This window comes from Hyla sarda, chromosome 3, assembly GCF_029499605.1.
Source record: "Hyla sarda isolate aHylSar1 chromosome 3, aHylSar1.hap1, whole genome shotgun sequence".
In the NCBI taxonomy this organism is placed as follows: domain Eukaryota; kingdom Metazoa; phylum Chordata; class Amphibia; order Anura; family Hylidae; genus Hyla; species Hyla sarda.
Genome location: NC_079191.1, coordinates 141,403,174 through 141,423,480, shown reverse-complemented (window position 1 = coordinate 141,423,480; position 20,307 = coordinate 141,403,174). Strand labels below are relative to the sequence as shown.

Genomic DNA, 20,307 nt, shown 5'->3' with positions numbered 1-20,307 from the left:
TTGGGCAAAATGACTGATGTCATTACAAAGTAGAATTGGTGGCACAAAAAATAAGCCATCATATGGATTTTTAGGTGCAAAATTGAAAGAGTTATGATTTTTTAAAGGCAAGGAGGAAAAAAGAAAATGCAAAAACGGAAAAACCCTCGGTCCTTAAGGGGTAAAACAATGTACATTACAAAGATTTTTTGTTTACCATAAGGAGAGCAGTAGCAAAAAATTTTTATAACAGTGCCCATTTAAGACCAGCATCTGAGGTGCCGGTCTAAATTCCCTCCAAAGTATACTAGGAAGCTGCATAACTTATAATGGTGAACAGATGGCATTAATAAATCAGATATATCTATTTCGGATCTTGGACATAAATTGAAATATTAAAGGGGTTGTGCGCTGCCCTGCCTTCCGGAGCTCCGCTCGCAGCATCTGGAAGTTCATTACTCCGAACGCTGTGTGCGGGCTTCCGTGTTCGAGGCCGCCCCCTCGTGACGTGCCCCCTTCCCATAGACTTTCGTTGAGGGGGCGGGTGTGACGTCACGATGGGGGTGACCTTGAACACGGAAGCCCGCACACAGCGTTCGGAATAACGAACTTCCGGAACGAGTGGAGCTCCGAAAGGCAGGGCAGCAGAGAACCCCTTTAAGGAAACAACTATAGTTCCCTGTGTTTAGTTCATATTAGGCAAAGTAAACAAGTAATCCCTGTAGATTTTGCATCACTTTCTGTATTGCAGACCTTTTATTGGTCAGTCATCACAATTATTGCCCTGTGTAATAGATTCCCGGCTAATAACTGGGACCAAGCTCTATAAATCATTGTTTGTTGGTAACTTATCATGTCGTGTAAACAGTGGATGAGCTGCCGAAAATACTGTAAGTAAAGGAGAGCACAACCTATTCAGTGATGGCTTATAACACACTAACCATAGTTGGGCCCCGTTCAGGCTCATGTCGGGCTGTCATCTGCTTGTGTAAAAGGAACTTTGGTCTGTCCATATTTGTGGTTATGACAGCCTGTCTAGTTCCTAATTATCATTGGATAGATTAGTTAATGTTTTAATTGTTAAACAATTTTATTTATTAATATTATTCCTTATGAGAAGCTTTGCATAGAGGGAAATCTATATTGCTGTGCTCTCCGCATGTATATGTTTACATTTAAGGTGTGGGAGACGCATCATCTTCATTACTCAGAATGGTCACATGTTCTAATCACCTCCCTAAAAATAAATATATGAGTGGATTACTTAGTACTGCATTCTACTTGTCAACTGACTTTGGCTGCAGATACATTGTATATAAACAAAGATGATTAAAATTATGAATATGAAAAGTATAAGAGAATTAAGCTTGCGAGAAAAACTTTCTGCGCAGGATTTGAAGCTACAGATTTTATGCTGCAGAGCTTAATGGAAACTAAATCACTGAACACAGCTTCAAATCCTGCACATCAAATATGGGCAGGATACTGTACGTGTGAATAGACCCAAGAAGCACTCTGGGATTTTATTATTTTTTACTTATAGTGTAGCAAATGGTACTATTAAATAATACAGTAGAGGCTCTTGTGTATACCTGTTTCACTTAATGTATACCTGTTTCACTTCATTTTACATTTTTTGCATTTTCATTTTTTCCTCCTCGTGTTTTAATAGCCACAATTGTCCACTTACAGGACCATATGAGGGCTTTTTTTATGTTGGACAAATTGTACTTTGTAATGACACCACCCATTTTACCACAAATCCTACAGGAAAGCCAAAAAAACATATTTGTGGGTTAATTTTGGGGTGTTTTGTTTCTGCACTTTACAGTGATTTTTTTTTTTTTATTCACATTATTGTATAAAAAAAAAGTGTTAATAAATGTGAATAAGCACCTTCCCTTATAAACATTTAAATTGCTCTCTTTCCCATTTTCAATGGGAAAATGTCAATTTTAATGACTTAAGTCAATTTAAATGACTTAAACAAGAATAAACATAGACATATTTCCCTTTCTATAACGCGGGGCCACTGCGTTTTCAGACGCGTTTCAGGGTACTTTATAATAGCAACCCTTTCCTCAGTTTCCTTCTACTGAGGAAAGGGTTGTTATTATAAAGTACCCTATAACGTGTCTAGAAGCTTAAACTAACACATCAATAACGCACCACTGTGATTAGGAACATTTATCAGCAAACACCACCGCTAACGCAAGTCCGACACCGTTTTCCATACAACTGCCGCAGTTTCCATCTATCCAGCCCACCTACCTGGCTGACGTCAGACGTCAAGCAATTCCATGAGGTTCGTCCATCGGATGTCTGTAAGCTGTGTCTCTTTCTACCATCACTAGCGGCTTCCACCGGGTCTGTGGCAGGCAGACCAGCCGCAGGAGCGCACGCCAGCGCCCACACTCAGCACACTCAGACTCCGTTTCGGACGGGTGCTTGCCGGCACTAATCCTCTGGAACGTTTCATCTGTCTTCTCCATCTGGCTGGTAAATATATTCCATATCACTGTCTGATGCATGCACCTGAGTCTACACACGATATGATGCATATTTGCGGACTGTGAAAAGTTTTCATTCTGGAATAAAGGACTATTTTTCCGATTACTGCCTACAGTGCTGTTGTTTTATATTTATATTTTAACAATCATTTATTGCATCTACCTCCTCACAAGGACCCTGTGAAAGGAGGTTTTATAACACAATATACTTGTTATATTTTTCTTCATACATTTGAAGCACAGTTCCTTTAATTACTCATCATGTATCAGGCTATCTGATATTGGCCTTGAGGTTATGGTTACAATTTCTTCTTTTCTTTTTCCAAATATATATAAAGGGGTAGGTGTTTAACCATATTTTACCTTGGCTTATTTATTGTGAGCTGCCCTTTTTCCATAATTTACAAATCTGTTTAACTTTCTGGAGCAAGTTTATATATAAAAAAAAGTTTTTTCCTGGATAATTCCTTTAAGGAGTTTGGCTAGTTTAGTGGTTAATGTTTGCTATTGGAAAACCATAGCAATTCTGCCATTGTTTTTTGGGTCTTGTCTTTACAGCCTTTACTATGCACATATATAACAAAATTGAGTAAATGATTATGGTGATACACAGTACTTTTTATAGAAAATCATCTGTTTTGTTCTTCCTGCTTCCATTTAAACCTCTGTATGCCTTTAATGTACAATAAGAGGCTAACGGACATGTAACAAAGACTAATTATTCTCAGGGTATAATTGTTATAATTATATGTATACTATATATAATGTATGATGACACTAAAAATATCCACACAGGAGAAGCACTTCAGCACATTCCTAATTTGCAAGTTCTCGATTTGTCATGGAACAGTGATTTTCGAGGAGCCTTATCAAGACTCACACAGCACTTCTCAAGCAACTGTGAACTGAAGTCACTAAGTCTAACAGAGTGTAGCCTTAAAGCTGAGGATGGAGATTCACTAGGTAAAAATACCTATATCCTTAAAGAGTACCTGTCACAAACTTGATAACATTTTTCAATCCTCCCAGTTCACTCCCCCCATCATGATAAACCACCCCCTGCCTTTATTATTTATTATTTTTTACTCTTCTACCTTGATATTGTTTTGTATCTTCTGCTTAGTCTCAATGAGCTCTACAGATTGGGAAGGGGCCTTCTCCAGAAGGCGTGAAATCATCTGAAGCCCTGCAGGGGAGAAATTCCACCCTCCCTCTGCTAAACACAGCCCAGAGCAGTTCAGTGTAAGATCAGGTGTGATTGGCTGAGACCGCACCCCCCTCTTCAGCTCTCTGAATTCTGCTGTACGCTCTATATAATGTGCTTAGCTGAGGTCCCACTTGCATTTCTTGACTTTTGTCTCTGCCAGGCTGCTGCAGAAGACAATTTCTAAGCAGGACAGCAGGCAGGACCAGAAGGAGGACCCCTAGTGGCCAAACTTTTGGGGGTTAATTTAACACATAAAGTTACAAAAAAAGTATATTAGGTAATTCAGATAGGCTAATCTATAACACATCTATAACACACTTTCGCATGAAATCTTGACAATAGGTCCCTGCATCAGGAGGAATGGGTACAAGGTGCATCTTTTATCTTTTCACTGGTGTTTTTTTTATGTATAGTTATGAGAACTACTTTGTGTAAATAATTTCTGTTCTCCATATTTTAGCACATGCTTTAAGAAAGATGCCGAAAATAGAATTTTTGGAACTTTCCGCAAACAAAGAACTTGGAAGCGCAATAAAGAATATCACTGAAGAACTCAAAAATTGCTCAAGTTTGTGTGTTTTAAAACTGCGCTCTACTGGTCTACGGCAGGACAGCATCAGCTATCTGAGTCAGTAACTATATATCCTACTTCATGTAAAGCTTCAGTTCACATGCTTGTCTTCTTCATGCTGCCATCTTGAGAATATAACTAAAAATCTATTCGTCTCTGTGTCTGTGCCACACAGAACAAATGCTGTTCATTCTTTTTATGAGGTTGTTAGACACATGGCACAGAGATATTGTAGACCTGTATGTACATATTTTACAAATTATAGGTGACAGTCCTCATAAATGTGTTCTCTGTTTTGGATCAACTAAAATTGACAAAAATCTGATCTCAAAATGTCCCCCAGGTGGGATCCCTAGCAATATGTTCTGAAACCTGGCAGTAAGTGTTGGATGTCCCTGCTGTGCCTCCACCAGTGCGCCTTGGGGCAAGGGAATGCCATGAGTGCACCATTCCACCTAATTTACATGTTTCCATTTTAGGGAATATTTCAGAAACGGGGGGAGGAAAAAAATGGTAAGGAATTTGTGTCATCCGTGCCACCCATGTTATTAGACTGTATCAGCAGGTGTCACGATGCCGGCTGGCAGGTAGTGGATCCTCTGTGCCAGAGAGGGATTGGCGTGGACCGTGCTAGAGGATCGGTTCTAAGTCACTACTGGTTTTCACCAGAGCCCGCCGCAAAGCGGGATGGTCTTGCTGCGGCGGTAGTGACCAGGTCGTATCCCCTAGCAACGGCTCAACCTCTCTGGCTGCTGAAGATAGGCGCGGTACAAGGGAGTAGACAGAAGCAAGGTCGGACGTAGCAGAAGGTCGGGGCAGGCAGCAAGGATCGTAGTCAGGGGCAACGGCAGAAGGTCTGGAATCACAGGCAAGGAACACACAAGGAACGCTTTCACTGGCACTAGGGCAACAAGATCCGGCGAGGGAGTGAAGGGGAAGTGAGGTGATATAGGGAAGTGCACAGGTGTAAACACTAATTGGAACCACTGCACCAATCAGCGGTGCAGTGGCCCTTTAAATCGCAAAGACCCGGCGCGCGCGCGCCCTAGGGAGCGGGGCCGCGCGCGCCGGGACAGAACTGACGGGGAGCGAGTAAGGTACGGGAGCCGGGGTGCGCATCGCGAGCGGGCGCTACCCGCATCGCGAATCGCATCCCGGCCGGAGGTAGTAACGCAGCGCCCCGGGTCCGTGGAACCGACCGGGGCGCTGCAGTGAGGGAAGTGTAGCGAGCGCTCCGGGGAGGAGCGGGGACCCGGAGCGCTCGGCGTAACAGTACCCCCCCCCTTGGGTCTCCCCCTCTTCTTGGGGCCTGAGAACCTGAGGATCAGACTTTTGTCCAGGATATTGTCCTCAGGTTCCCAGGACCTCTCTTCTGGACCACAACCCTCCCAATCCACTAAAAAAAAAGTTCTTCCCCTGACCTTTTTAGAGGCCAAAATCTCTTTGACAGAGAAGATGTCCGAGGAGCCGGAAACAGGAGTGGGAGGAACAGATTTAGGAGAAAAACGGTTGAGGATGAGAGGTTTAAGAAGAGAGACGTGAAAGGCATTAGGGATACGAAGAGAAGGAGGAAGAAGAAGTTTGTAAGAGACAGGATTAATTTGACACAAAACTTTAAAAGGACCAAGATAGCGTGGTCCCAACTTATAGCTCGGGACACGGAAACGGACATATTTAGCGGAGAGCCATACCTTGTCTCCAGGGGAAAAAATGGGAGGAGCTCTTCTTTTCTTATCTGCGAATCTCTTCATGCGAGAAGAAGCCTGTAAGAGAGAATTTTGGGTCTCTTTCCATATGGTGGAAAGATCACGAGAAATTTCATCCACAGCGGGCAGACCAGAGGGCAAGGGGGTAGGGAGGGGGGGAAGAGGGTGACGGCCGTACACCACGAAAAACGGAGATTTGGAGGAAGATTCAGAGATTCTGAAATTATACGAGAATTCGGCCCAAGGTAGAAGATCTGCCCAGTCATCCTGGCGGGAGGAAACAAAATGTCGTAAATAGTCACCCAAGATCTGGTTAATTCTCTCTACTTGTCCATTGGATTGAGGATGGTATGCAGAAGAAAAATTTAATTTAATCTTGAGTTGTTTACAGAGAGCCCTCCAGAATTTAGACACAAATTGGACGCCTCTATCCGAGACGATCTGTGTAGGCAACCCGTGAAGACGAAAAATGTGTACAAAAAATTGTTTAGCCAACTGAGGCGCTGAAGGAAGACCAGGAAGAGGGATGAAATGTGCCATTTTGGAGAATCGATCAACGACCACCCAAATAACAGTGTTGCCATGGGATGGGGGTAAGTCAGTAATAAAATCCATACCAATCAGAGACCAAGGTTGTTCGGGGACAGGTAGAGGATGAAGAAAACCAGCGGGCTTCTGGCGAGGAGTCTTATCCCGGGCACAGATAGTGCAGGCTCGCACAAAGTCCACCACATCAGTCTCTAGAGTCGGCCACCAATAGAAGCGAGAGATGAGTTGCACAGATTTCTTGATGCCCGCATGACCTGCGAGATGGGAGGAGTGACCCCATTTGAGGATCCCAAGGCGTTGGCGTGGAGAAACAAAGGTCTTTCCTGGAGGAGTTTGCCTGATGGAGGCTGGAGAAGTGGAAATCAGGCAGTCAGGAGGAATGATGTGTTGAGGAGAGAGTTCAATTTCAGAGGCATCTGAGGAACGAGAGAGAGCATCGGCCCTAATGTTTTTATCAGCAGGCCGAAAGTGAATTTCAAAATTAAATCGGGCAAAGAACAGAGACCACCTGGCCTGACGAGGATTCAGCCGTTGGGCAGACTGGAGGTAGGAGAGGTTCTTGTGATCGGTGTAAATAATAACTGGAAATCTTGATCCCTCCAGCAGATGCCTCCATTCCTCAAGTGCTAATTTAATGGCTAGAAGCTCTCGATCCCCGATGGAGTAGTTCCTCTCCGCCGGAGAGAAGGTCCTGGAAAAAAAACCACAAGTAACAGCATGCCCGGAAGAGTTTTTTTGTAGAAGGACAGCTCCAGCTCCCACTGAGGAGGCATCAACCTCCAATAGGAAGGGTTTAGATGGGTCAGGTCTGGAGAGCACGGGAGCCGAAGAAAAGGCAGACTTGAGTCGTTTAAAGGCGTCTTCCGCTTGAGGAGGCCAAGACTTGGGATCGGCATTTTTTTTTGTTAAAGCCACAATAGGAGCCACAATGGTAGAAAAATGTGGAATAAATTGCCTGTAATAATTGGCGAACCCCAAAAAACGTTGGATGGCACGGAGTCCGGAGGGGCGTGGCCAATCTAAGACGGCAGAGAGTTTATCTGGGTCCATTTGTAGTCCCTGGCCAGAGACCAAGTATCCTAGAAAAGGAAGAGATTGGCATTCAAACAGACATTTCTCTATTTTGGCATAGAGTTGATTATCACGAAGTCTCTGAAGAACCATACGGACATGCTGGCGGTGTTCTTCAAGATTGGCAGAAAAAATCAGGATATCGTCCAGATATACAACAACACAGGAGTATAGTAGATCACGAAAAATTTCATTAACAAAGTCTTGGAAGACGGCAGGGGCGTTGCATAGACCAAAGGGCATGACCAGATACTCAAAGTGTCCATCTCTGGTGTTAAATGCCGTTTTCCATTCATCCCCCTCTCTGATGCGGATGAGATTATAAGCACCTCTTAAGTCCAGTTTGGTAAAAATATGGGCACCTTGGAGACGATCAAAGAGTTCAGAGATGAGGGGTAGGGGGTAGCGGTTCTTAACCGTGATTTTATTAAGACCGCGGTAGTCAATGCAAGGACGTAGAGAGCCATCTTTTTTGGACACAAAGAAAAATCCGGCTCCGGCAGGAGAGGAGGATTTACGGATAAAGCCCTTTTTTAAATTTTCTTGGACGTATTCAGACATGGCAAGAGTCTCTGGGACGGACAGAGGATAGATTCTGCCCCGGGGTGGAGTAGTGCCCGGGAGGAGGTCAATGGGACAATCATAAGGCCTGTGAGGAGGTAGAGTCTCAGCTTGTTTTTTGCAAAAAACGTCCGCAAAGTCCATATAGGCCTTAGGGAGACCGGTTACATGAGGAAGCACAGGGACACGGCAAGGTTTACTGGGAACCGGTTTTAAGCAGTCCTTGGAACAAGAGGGCCCCCAACTCTTGATCTCCCCAGTGGACCAATCCAGGATTGGGGAATGGAGTTGAAGCCAGGGAAGTCCAAGAAGGATTTCAGAAGTGCAATTGGGGAGGACCAACAGTTCAATCCTCTCGTGATGAGATCCGATGCACATTAGAAGGGGCTCCGTGCGGAAACGTATAGTACAGTCCAATCTTTCATTGTTTACACAATTGATGTAGAGGGGTCTGGCGAGACTGGTCACCGGGATGTTGAACCTGTTGACGAGAGAGGCTAAGATGAAATTTCCTGCAGATCCAGAGTCCAGGAAGGCCACAGCAGAGAAGGAGAAGGCAGAGGCAGACATCCGCACAGGCACAGTAAGACGTGGAGAAGCAGAGTAGACATCAAGGACTGTCTCACCTTTGTGCGGAGTCAGCGGACGTCTTTCCAGGCGGGGAGGACGGATAGGACAATCCTTCAGGAAGTGTTCGGTACTAGCACAGTACAGGCAGAGATTCTCCATGCGGCGTCGTGTCCTCTCTTGGGGTGTCAGGCGAGACCGGTCGACCTGCATAGCCTCCACGGCGGGAGGCACAGGAACAGATTGCAGGGGACCAGAGGAGAGAGGAGCCGGGGAGAAGAAACGCCTCGTGCGAACAGAGTCCATATCCTGGCGGAGCTCCTGACGCCGTTCGGAAAAACGCATGTCAATGCGAGTGGCAAGATGGATGAGTTCATGTAGGTTAGCAGGGATTTCTCGTGCAGCCAGAACATCTTTAATGTTGCTGGATAGGCCTTTTTTAAAGGTCGCGCAGAGTGCCTCATTATTCCAGGATAATTCTGAAGCAAGGGTACGGAACTGTACGGCATACTCGCCAACGGAAGAATTACCCTGGACCAGGTTCAACAGGGCAGTCTCAGCAGAAGAGGCTCGGGCAGGTTCCTCAAAGACACTTCGAATTTCCGAGAAGAAGGAGTGTACAGAGGCAGTGACGGGGTCATTGCGGTCCCAGAGCGGTGTGGCCCAAGCCAGGGCTTTTCCAGACAGCAGGCTGACTACGAAAGCCACCTTAGACCTTTCAGTGGGGAACTGGTCCGACATCATCTCCAAGTGTAATGAACATTGGGAAAGAAAGCCACGGCAAAACTTAGAGTCCCCATCAAATTTATCCGGCAAGGATAGTCGTATTCCAGAAGCGGCCACTCGCTGCGGAGGAGGTACAGGAGCTGGCGGAGGAGATGATTGCTGGAGCTGTGGTAGTAACTGTTGTAGCATAACAGTCAGTTGAGACAGCTGTTGGCCTTGTTGCGCAATCTGTTGTGACTGCTGGGCGACCACCGTGGTGAGGTCAGCGACAACTGGCAGAGGAACTTCAGCGGGATCCATGGCCGGATCTACTGTCACGATGCCGGCTGGCAGGTAGTGGATCCTCTGTGCCAGAGAGGGATTGGCGTGGACCGTGCTAGAGGATCGGTTCTAAGTCACTACTGGTTTTCACCAGAGCCCGCCGCAAAGCGGGATGGTCTTGCTGCGGCGGTAGTGACCAGGTCGTATCCCCTAGCAACGGCTCAACCTCTCTGGCTGCTGAAGATAGGCGCGGTACAAGGGAGTAGACAGAAGCAAGGTCGGACGTAGCAGAAGGTCGGGGCAGGCAGCAAGGATCGTAGTCAGGGGCAACGGCAGAAGGTCTGGAATCACAGGCAAGGAACACACAAGGAACGCTTTCACTGGCACTAGGGCAACAAGATCCGGCGAGGGAGTGAAGGGGAAGTGAGGTGATATAGGGAAGTGCACAGGTGTAAACACTAATTGGAACCACTGCACCAATCAGCGGTGCAGTGGCCCTTTAAATCGCAAAGACCCGGCGCGCGCGCGCCCTAGGGAGCGGGGCCGCGCGCGCCGGGACAGAACTGACGGGGAGCGAGTAAGGTACGGGAGCCGGGGTGCGCATCGCGAGCGGGCGCTACCCGCATCGCGAATCGCATCCCGGCCGGAGGTAGTAACGCAGCGCCCCGGGTCCGTGGAACCGACCGGGGCGCTGCAGTGAGGGAAGTGTAGCGAGCGCTCCGGGGAGGAGCGGGGACCCGGAGCGCTCGGCGTAACAGCAGGTTAGTTCCAGTAAAGCTGATATCAGATTACTTTTAAGCATTACATAGTGTCCAGGCACATAAGTGGGTTGTCTTTGTAATGCACTACAGGACATTGTAGATGATCTTTGTAACCACTCACCACTCTAACCAAGAGAGTATATGGTGTAGGTATGAGGTCCTGCCTGTATATATAATGGTATTGATATGTGTATGCATGTACAGTGATCCCTTAAGATACAATGGCCTCAGGTTATATTTTCAATAGACATTGTTCTTTCCTGGTCCATTGTACTTTGAGACCATACTCAACAAACAATGCCAGAAATATACTGGACCCACTGATCGTGTAAATGGCGAGAAGATCAGATCAATCAGGGTGGACATTTCACTGGTAAAAACCCTGTTGTTACAGTGGCGCTCCCCTTCTTGTGTCTCTGCTCCCTGGTGTTCCCCCACCATTAAGAAACAGAGCTCCGGCGCGCGTGCCCTAGGGGGCGGAGGCACGCACGCCGGAGCTCTGTTTCTTAATGGGCCAGTACCAATTAATTAAAGTGCCTGCACCTGTCCGTTGTCCATAAGTATCTGCTCCTCCCTGTTCCCTTTGCCAGATCTTTGGTTGTCTAGCCGTAGTGAAGTCCTGTTTCCCTGAGTCTGTGTATCTGTTCCTAGTTCCGCCCTATCCTGTACCTGTGTTTCAGCCCTGTTCTTCTGCCATCCCACCACGTCCTGCCAGCCACGTTCTGCCAGTCGCTGTCAGTGCCACGTTACCCCCCAGCTACCTGTGAGGACGAGTCATGCCAGGGGTAGCGAGACCTGGTTGCCACCTGCCCCAGCAAGATCATTCCGCTTTACGGCAGGCTCTGGTGAAAACCAGTGGCACCTTAGACCCTGCTCCCTGGCACGGCTCAAGTCTCCTTCCACACAGGCCCAGAGGATCCACCACCTGCTGTTCACCTGCCGTGATTCCTAACACCTGCATTATTTAAGCGCATGCACTGGTTTGCAGTCTAGTAAGCCTTGCTAAAGTATAGAGCTGTACAGTACTGCTCCTTACCTGTGCCAGGGCTACCTTTGGGCAACCAGTGAGGCCAGCTCCATTCTGTATCTCAGGTACACTGAGTGTACTGTACAGGATCTTAAAAAAGCTCCTGCCCAATATGTATAAAGTGATTTGTAGCTTCTAGCAGCTATTTATGACTTTTATATGCAAGAACTTGTTTTATCTATATTGGTTATCTTCTTTTTCTATGATCTCCATTTTTTTCTTATTTTTGGATGACATTATGGAGACTTTAGAACTAATAACTAGTTTTCTATATGGTCTCAAGTTACAATGGTTTTAACACGGAATGTTTGTCCTGGACCCAATTTATATTGTAACTTGTGGGACCTCTGTAATCAGCTGATTATTCCTATTCAGTATTTGCAAACAGATGATTCAATGAATATGTCTTTGTATGATTTCTGTCTATATTGGTTGATCATCTTAAAGTAGTTTAATAATAATAGTTTTTTTCCCTCTTTTTCTTAAGGTTCTGCATTCCAGTATTGGCCTTATTTACGGAAACTGGATCTATCATGCAATAAAGCAACAGGTGGATTCTGTGCGGCTGCAGCACGTCTGACAGCCTTCAAACGACTGGAATTACTAGATATTCATCAATGCTCGCTTTCCAAAGATGATGTTACAGCACTGAGTAATGCAATGATTTATTTTTAACAATTCATTTTGAAAGGTTGATAGCATGTATTAGGAATCCAAGGCATCAAACCAATGTTAAAGAAGAAATTCCTTTATATTATGAATTAAACATAAGCAAAATATGGCTGCGAGGTTTTAGCCCATATGGCCTTTGTCAAGCTAAAAGAGGACTACAAGGACAATAACATGTGCATGTCTATCATTAATACCCCTTGGACCCAAATATACTTCCTCCTTCTTCTTCACAAGGCTCGATCAATCACCTTGCTGGGCTTCATAATTGATTGTTGGTGCAGCCCTAAACTTCATTATTGTTGCCTGCAAATCCCCTGTTTACACAAGGCAATGTGCAGCCGATGACAATGATTTTATTGGCCACACAAAGGAGCCAAACAGCTGGATAAATATATTTTTTGTTGGCTAATCACTGGCCCACTGGCATCTAGACTGTACAGTATAAGAATACATCAGATTTATAACTGGGACTCTAGGCTGTCTAGTCTAGGTTTAAAGTGTCTATGGCCTAGTTTTACGTAAAAATGTGCACCACAGTGTGGTCTTTTACTTCATGCCTCATTTCAAGGAAACCATGCATATTTTATAGTAAGCCATGCACAAAGATGTCTAAAAAGTATTTAAGGCTTATTGAAAATGTCATTGAAAAAGTCATCGTTATGTAGGCCATTTTTATAGTATTTATCTCCCCAGTGTTTTCTAGGATCCTCCTTACCCTTTAATGAGTACTCAGCAGTATGACTGGTGTCAGCTGTTGGATGAGATAAGGTGACCATACATATAAGATGTTAGACAACAGATCACTCTGCCAACAGATCTCCCTTAAAGGGGTACTCCACCCCTAGACATCTTATTCAAAGGATAGGAGATAAGATGTCTGATCGCGGGGGTCCCACCGCTGGGGACTACCGCAATCTCCCTGCTGCACCCGCTGTTCATTTAGAGCGTCGGGTGCAGCGCAGGAGCACCAGAGGCTCGTGATGTCACAGCCACACCCCGCTCCTGACGTCATGGCCACACCCCTTCAATGCAAGTCTATAGGAGGGGGCATGACGGCCATCACACCCCCTCCCATAGACTTGCATTGAGGGGGCATGGCCGTGACATCATGAGCGGGGTGTGAACGTGACGTCATGAGCCTCTGCCCCGCCAGTCATCCGGCACGGAGTGAAGTTCGCTCCGTGCACAGGATGTCTGGGGTGTCGCAGCCGAGATAGCGGGGTTCCCCAGTGGCAGGACCCCAGTGATCAGACATGTTATCCCCTATGCTTTGGATAGGGGATAAGATGTCTAGGGGCAGAGTACCCCTTTAACCTCCACTTAAAAATGTATGCTGAGATCAGCTACGTGTGCTTGTTTAGTACCATAAGAACAGCTGTTACAGACCCCCCTGGAATAAAGGCACGTTGAAAGCCAGCACATGCAATCCTTACTTACTTTCTCCAACAGTAGACATTTAGGAACATTGTCAACTGTTGTCTGATCCCACAACAATTATTTCATGTATATAACCAATTTACATAAGAAAATTAGATTTTATCATGTCCCAACCTGATGTATTAAAACTGCAATGATGGACAATGACACTTGTGCAAGATTTTGTCTAATAATTTTGTATTTTAATTTTGTAGCCCAGGTCATACCACTACTATCCAACCTTCAATTTCTGGATTTATCATCCAATAAAAGCATAGGCTTTTCTTCTGAACATCTTTTCAGTCGACTACGTTTTCTGCCTAAATTGAAATCTGTAAATATCAGCAACTGCACATTACAAAAAGATTCCTTTGCAGGACTAGGTATGGATTTAAGTCTAAATATTACATTCTAAACATATTTTTGCATTAACAACCTCATGTAAAATGGGAAGTCTCTTTTTGGCAAATGAGTAAGTGACTATTAAACTGGACCTGCCAGATGGTTTTTAGGGTATAAAGTAGGGGCATGACTATATAGGGGTTTTAAAGGAAAACGGTCATTTGTTCACCCACACTAAACCCAATAGACTGGGTTATAATGTGGGTGAACAGGAGACAGATGAGTGGTTAATGGATTAAATATGTACCTGCACTCCGGAGATCTGTTCCTCCAAAGATTGGCATCCATCTTCAGGGCCTCCCGGCTCAATTTGAATATTCATTGTCACGGGTCACGTGAGCGCTCAGTCGGCACAGCTCTCACATGACCCGCAACAATGAATGGAATTTTCTTGGAATTTCCAAGATGATTATGTTGTATATGGTGAATCAGGCAATCTGAATTACATTTTTACTCTCCAAAATGTATAATGGCAATATCAATTAATTTAGAAGGGTAGTCTGGGGACATCTTGAATCTTGAAAGTCAGTGGAAGTTAAAATGCTGGAATATAGATCTGTATTTACATCTCCATTGTATGTGGTGAATATGGCACAATAGAAAATCACTATAGAAAATAAACACCAGGAAGGCGAATTTTCGCAAATTTCTCTCAGGACTGGTCATCTACAACCTCTATGGACTTTGACACTCCTGGTTATGATCTCATGTCAGTGTCTTCATCTGAGCACAAATACACGGTGCAAATTATATGTTATGTACATGACAGGTGCTCTTTACAGAACAATTAACTATACCATTTATCCGTAGCTGAAGCTTCACATTACCTACTGGACCTTGAGATGCTGGATCTTTCCTGGAATAAATGTGTTGGAGGAAACCTAAAGCTGCTTTTTGAAACTCTAAAGTCTGCAATAGGTCTTCAGAGCCTTCTTTTGAGCAGCTGCAATCTGGTCACACAGGACCTGGCTGTAATAGGTAATAATGTTTAAACTATGTCTTTTTCGTGATGTATGGCTTCAAGGGTAACATCTGATGGACAACAAAAATGCTAGAATCTGTAGATAGGGCCAATTAACTGTTTAAAGTGCCCATTAAATTATAGTGTCCTGACTTTTACATAAGGGCAGATGTAGGGGGGGGGGGTAGAAGTTTTAGGCATGTTAGATTCCAGCATACTAGATCCATTGTTCTCATGATAGATAAGCCAATGCCAGAAGTGTCCAGTGGCAACTTTTACCCTTCTCCCTAATGAGAATACATGTACCTGCTGAGCTGAGCGTGCATGTCTATGCAAGGGTGGTATGGTGTTTTTTCAAGGGAAATCCTGTAGCTGTCAGATGAATGAACCTGACAACTATCTAAGGGTGCATTCACACCACCTTTTGTACATACGGGTGCCGGATCCGGCGGGGGGAGGGGAAAACCGGGCGCTCCCGTACCCCAGCTGAATCAGCCCGTGACTCCATTTACTTTAATGAGCCGACCGGAGTCAAACGGTGTCTGCTCAGTTTTGACTCGTATGCGGTTTTGTGACCGGACCTAAAACTAGTATACTACGGTTTTAGGTCCGGTCCAAAACCGCATACGGGTCAGAACTGAGCAGACCAGAGTCACCGTTTGACTCCGGTCGGCTCATTAAAGTAAATGGAGTCACGGGCTGATCCGGCTGGGGTACGGGAGCACCTGGTTTGCCCCTCCCCCTGCCGGATCCGGCACCCGTATGTACACAAAACGTGGTGTGAATGCAGCCTAAGTTGTATGGCCATCTCAGTCCTGTGCTTCTCTACAGGTCCAGGCTTTTTTGACACTACCGTGTGAGACTACAGATGACTATATTACTTGAGTTTGCAGTATTTCATAATTTTGCACTCATAAAAGACAGGAGGTAAACATGTTCTAGTAGAGTATATCCAGGCAGAACTTAAAATTGGCCCTTTATTAGTCAGAGAGAACCTGGGCCAGTAGATAGAAAGGGTAACTGCCCCTTTTCAGTCAATCTGATAAAAATGTTGTTAAAAGTGGATTTTGCTCTGTCAGTAACCATTTTTCAATGTTGTTGTGAGATGGGTTATCTCAGTGAGAATTTTTAAAGTATAATTTTCATAGGTGCTTCCCCTGCAGATCTACAGCTCAAACTTGATAATATAATGACATGTAATGTAATAAAGTGTCATATATCTTAGGTCATTCCATTTTTCTTTCATTTCAGCATCAGTGGCACAAAATGGTAATTTGGAAAGATTAGAGCAGCTGGACATAGCCTACAATGACACCATACCTGATGAAGGATGGTCTCTATTCTTTGAAAGTGTGTCTGCTCTGAAGAACATTGTTGAACTAGATATAAGTTTGAGACCGTCCACATCTCATGAATGTGGACCGTGGTTCATTCATTTGCTATCTAATCTGGTAAAGCTACCAAAGCTCAAGGAACTGGGAATGCAACGCTGGGCACTGTCTGCAGCAGAGCGTCAGCAACTGAGCCGTATTCAAATGGAAAATAATATCAATATACATTATGACTAATATTTTACATGTATATGAACATGCTGAGTCTGACAAGTTTTATGTGATCAACCATCGACTTATTAGCGTTGGAATGTCCTTTTAACTCCCCAAGAAAGTGATGTGACTGAGCTTAAGGCTACTGAAAATGACAAAGCTTTCAGATATTATAAGATTACTCTGTTTGCTTTATACAGAACTGGTTTTGCAGGTATAAGAAACAAGAAACCATCTTACTGCAGAAAAACATTGAACTATGGCATTCTCTGAAAAAGGTCTGAATAAATTCAGATATTGTATTTGCTTTGAAATGGTCTACATAGTGATCACACTCATTGAACACAGATAATAAAAACTTAAAAGGAACAGAATGCAAATGTATTACTGTGACCAAGACTGCATCGTTCAGGGATCTAAATGGTGGCAATGCTTATAAAGTTTCTAACCATAACACATAAGCTGGGATTTAAATATTTTATTAAAGGGTTATCCAGGACTTCAACGTTGATGGCCGACCTCTAGGAGAGGCCATTAAAATTACAATGGTAAGTGTCCAACTCTCTGCACCCACTTCTGGTCAGCTGTTAGAAGAGACTGTACCCCTGCAGTCATCACATCCTTGTCTTTGATTACCAGTCATGGCCACGGATCAAAGCCTAGTTTTATTGCCTTGAATGAGATGTAATGTGTTTGTAACACCAAGCACATTAAAATGCGAGAGTCCGACACCACTAAATTAAAATTGACAGCCTACCCTATGGATAAGCCAACAATTGTCAAGTCCCAACTATTCAGGTGACATATTTTGCTTTGGACAGGACACCACCTAGTGGCCAGAGTCTAACCTATTAATTACATAAACAGGTAAAAGCACCACATGACTAAGTTCTTCTCCTAACACTTTTAGATTATTTTTGGGTTTTGCACTGCGCTTCTATAAGTCATAAAAAACTGAAACAAGAGTGAATGTTACTGGTATGTGGTGAAGATTAACAAATGCAATTTTAGCAAAATTATGCATGATTCTTAATGCATTTTTTTCACAAAGCTAAATTTTAGGTCACAGTAATACAGAATAACGTCAAATATTAATATGATGAGAACAAATTTAATAGTATACATTATACAGATGTTATATAAAGGAAATGCAAATGGCACATTTTATATGAATATTAGAATGTATTTGCCATAATTAAATAAATATAATAAGTATAAGTGGGTCACACAACAAACAAATCTGTTATTATGAGTGATATCAATATGGGTAAAAGTCATCTATATATTATTATTGATTTGTAACTGATTAAGTCACAGATAAAGAGATTTTCCAGGAAAACATTAAAGGTGATGAATGTGTGATATGTCTGGGTTCAACACTAGATACCCACACAATAGGCAGAATGAAGGGGCCATAGTTCTTAGCTGGTGGTATGCTACAATGCCAGACACAGCTGCATGTATCTAAACCATAACAAACATATAAGAGCCATGGTGCTCAAGTGACTGGGGTGAGCGTGGTGCATTGATCAACCATTGGATTCCAGAAAGAGCAGAAGTCCTTGAATAATCACGTGAATGATCTAGCAATTGTTTGTGAGGCCCGGACGATAATTGAGCCAAGAGAAGGTACATTAAACAAGCATTGATCATTGAGATTGGCACTCATCATCAGGACCTGCTCTGCCAATGTAAGACATAGACTATCAATGTGCTTTCCTAGAGGATGTAACACTGCTGGTTGGCAACCACCAGCGCACCATGTGTCCTGGTTCTTACCAGTGATGGACAACATTCTCTGTGCGTGCAAGTTTTATAGAGCCAGTGTGCACTCCCTAATGGCTCCTTCTCCAAACCCTGCCAGGCACTGCATATTTAAGTCTGCCACATCTGTTGTTATTGGCCTCAGCAAGGTTGTGTATACAGTACTGCTAAAGTCTCTGTCTGTCTGCTGATCCTGCCTGTACACTTTGCCTTTGTCTCCTCCCCTGAAACCTGACCTTTCTCTCCTGTTAATAAACGCGGACGGTCTACCACAATACCTGTCTGCTTGCAGCCTGTTCCAGCCTGCACCTGTAACCATCTTGGCTAGCTGTTGTCACAGTACCTGCTTAGCTAGTAAACATCTGTTCAGCTCTGCTGCGTCTGATGCTATCTATAGTGTCAGTTTGCCCCATTCTGCCTGCCTGGCTGCTACTTGTGGCACAGTGGGTCCACACCCATGAGGCGTTAGAGAGGACCCCTTTAACTAAAGCTTCACCAGATCACACATGGGAAATCCTGTTGCTTGGTATGAAGAGTATCCAAATAAGTATTTTGTTTGAAACCTTAACCTCTTAAGGACACAGGGCATACCTGTACACCCTGCGCCTGGTCCCGGTATATAACACGGGGTCCCGCTGGGACCCCGCGTCATACCGGGTCGGTCACAGCGGCTAATAATAGCCGGCACCCTAGGCAAATAGAATGCGGCACCAATCGTTGTGCCGTGTGCTATTAACCCTTTAGACGTGGCGATCAAAGTTGATCGCCGCATCTAAAATGAAAGTAAAAGCTTGTCGGCAGCTCAGTCGGGCTGATCGGGACCATCGCAATAAAATCGCGATGTCCCGATCAGCTAGCACGTAAGCGGAGGTCCCCTCCTCATGAAAAAATGAATAAAAAGCGATCAAAAAGTCAGATCAATACAAAAATGGTACCAATAAAAACTTCAGATCACGTCGCAAAAAATGAGACCTCGTACCAGCCCATATGCATAAAAATAAAAAAGTTATAGGGGTCAAAAGATGAGAATTTTTAACATATAAATTTTCCCTCATGTATTTATGATTTACGACAAAATCTAACCTATATAAATAGGGTATTATTTTAACCGTATGGACCTACAGAATAATAGAAGGTGTCATTTTGACCGAAAAATGTACTGCGTAGAAAAAGAAGCCCCCAAAAGTTACAAAATTGCATTTTTTCTTCAATTTTGTCGCACAATGAATTTTTTTTCCGTTTCGCCGTGGATTTTTTGGTAAAATTTTATGTGCAAAATTGAAAGCGTTATGATTTTTAGAAGGTGATGAGGAAAAAATGAAAATGCAAAAACGCTGAGTCCTTAACCCCGCAGGACGTATATTTACGTCCTGCGCCGGCTCCCGCGATATGAAGCGGGGTCACGCTGCGACCCCGCATCACATCACGTCGGTCCCGGCGCTCATCAACGGCCGGGACCCGCGGCTAATACCACACATCGCCGATCGCGGCAATGTGTGGTATTAACCCTTTAGAAGCGGCGGTCAAAGCTGACCGCCGCTTCTAAAGCTAAAGTGAAAGTATCCCGACTAGTCATCGGGCTGTTCGGGACCGCCGTGGTGAAATCGCGGCGTCCCGAACAGCTTGCAGGACACCGGGAGGGCCCTTACCTGCCTCCTCGGTGTCCGATCGATGAATGACTGCTCCGTGCCTGAGATCCAGGCAGGAGCAGTCAAGCGCCGATAACACTGATCACAGGCGTGTTAATTCACGCCAGTGATCAGCATAGGAGATCAGTGTGTGCAGTGTTATAGGTCCCTATGGGACCTATAACACTGCAAAAAAAAAGTAAAAAAAAAGTGTTAATAAAGGTCATTTAACCCCTTCCCTAATAAAAGTTCGAATCACCCCCCTTTTCCCATAAAAAAAATAAAACTGTGTAAATAAAAAAAATAATAAACATATGTGGTATCGCCGCATGCGTAAATGTCCAAACTATAAAAATATATAATTAATTAAACCGCACGGTCAATGGTGTACGCGCAAAAAAATTCCTAAGTCCAAAAAAGCGTA

The 20,307-nt window shown here is 44.4% G+C and overlaps 1 protein-coding gene across 2 annotated transcripts in view; it reads left to right on the top strand.

The window, feature by feature from the left end:
* Positions 1-19,600, top strand: part of LRRC31 (leucine rich repeat containing 31) — a 48,889-nt gene extending 29,289 nt beyond the window's left edge. For both annotated transcript variants that reach the window (XM_056565124.1, XM_056565122.1), the window contains 6 exons: positions 3,285-3,452; positions 4,157-4,324; positions 11,984-12,148; positions 13,800-13,967; positions 14,797-14,964; positions 16,199-19,600. In XM_056565124.1, the coding sequence (XP_056421099.1) occupies positions 3,285-3,452; positions 4,157-4,324; positions 11,984-12,148; positions 13,800-13,967; positions 14,797-14,964; positions 16,199-16,515 (1,154 nt within the window). In that variant the 3' untranslated portion in view covers positions 16,516-19,600. The remainder of the gene's footprint in view (positions 1-3,284; positions 3,453-4,156; positions 4,325-11,983; positions 12,149-13,799; positions 13,968-14,796; positions 14,965-16,198) is intronic.
* The last annotated feature ends 707 nt before the right edge of the window (positions 19,601-20,307 follow it).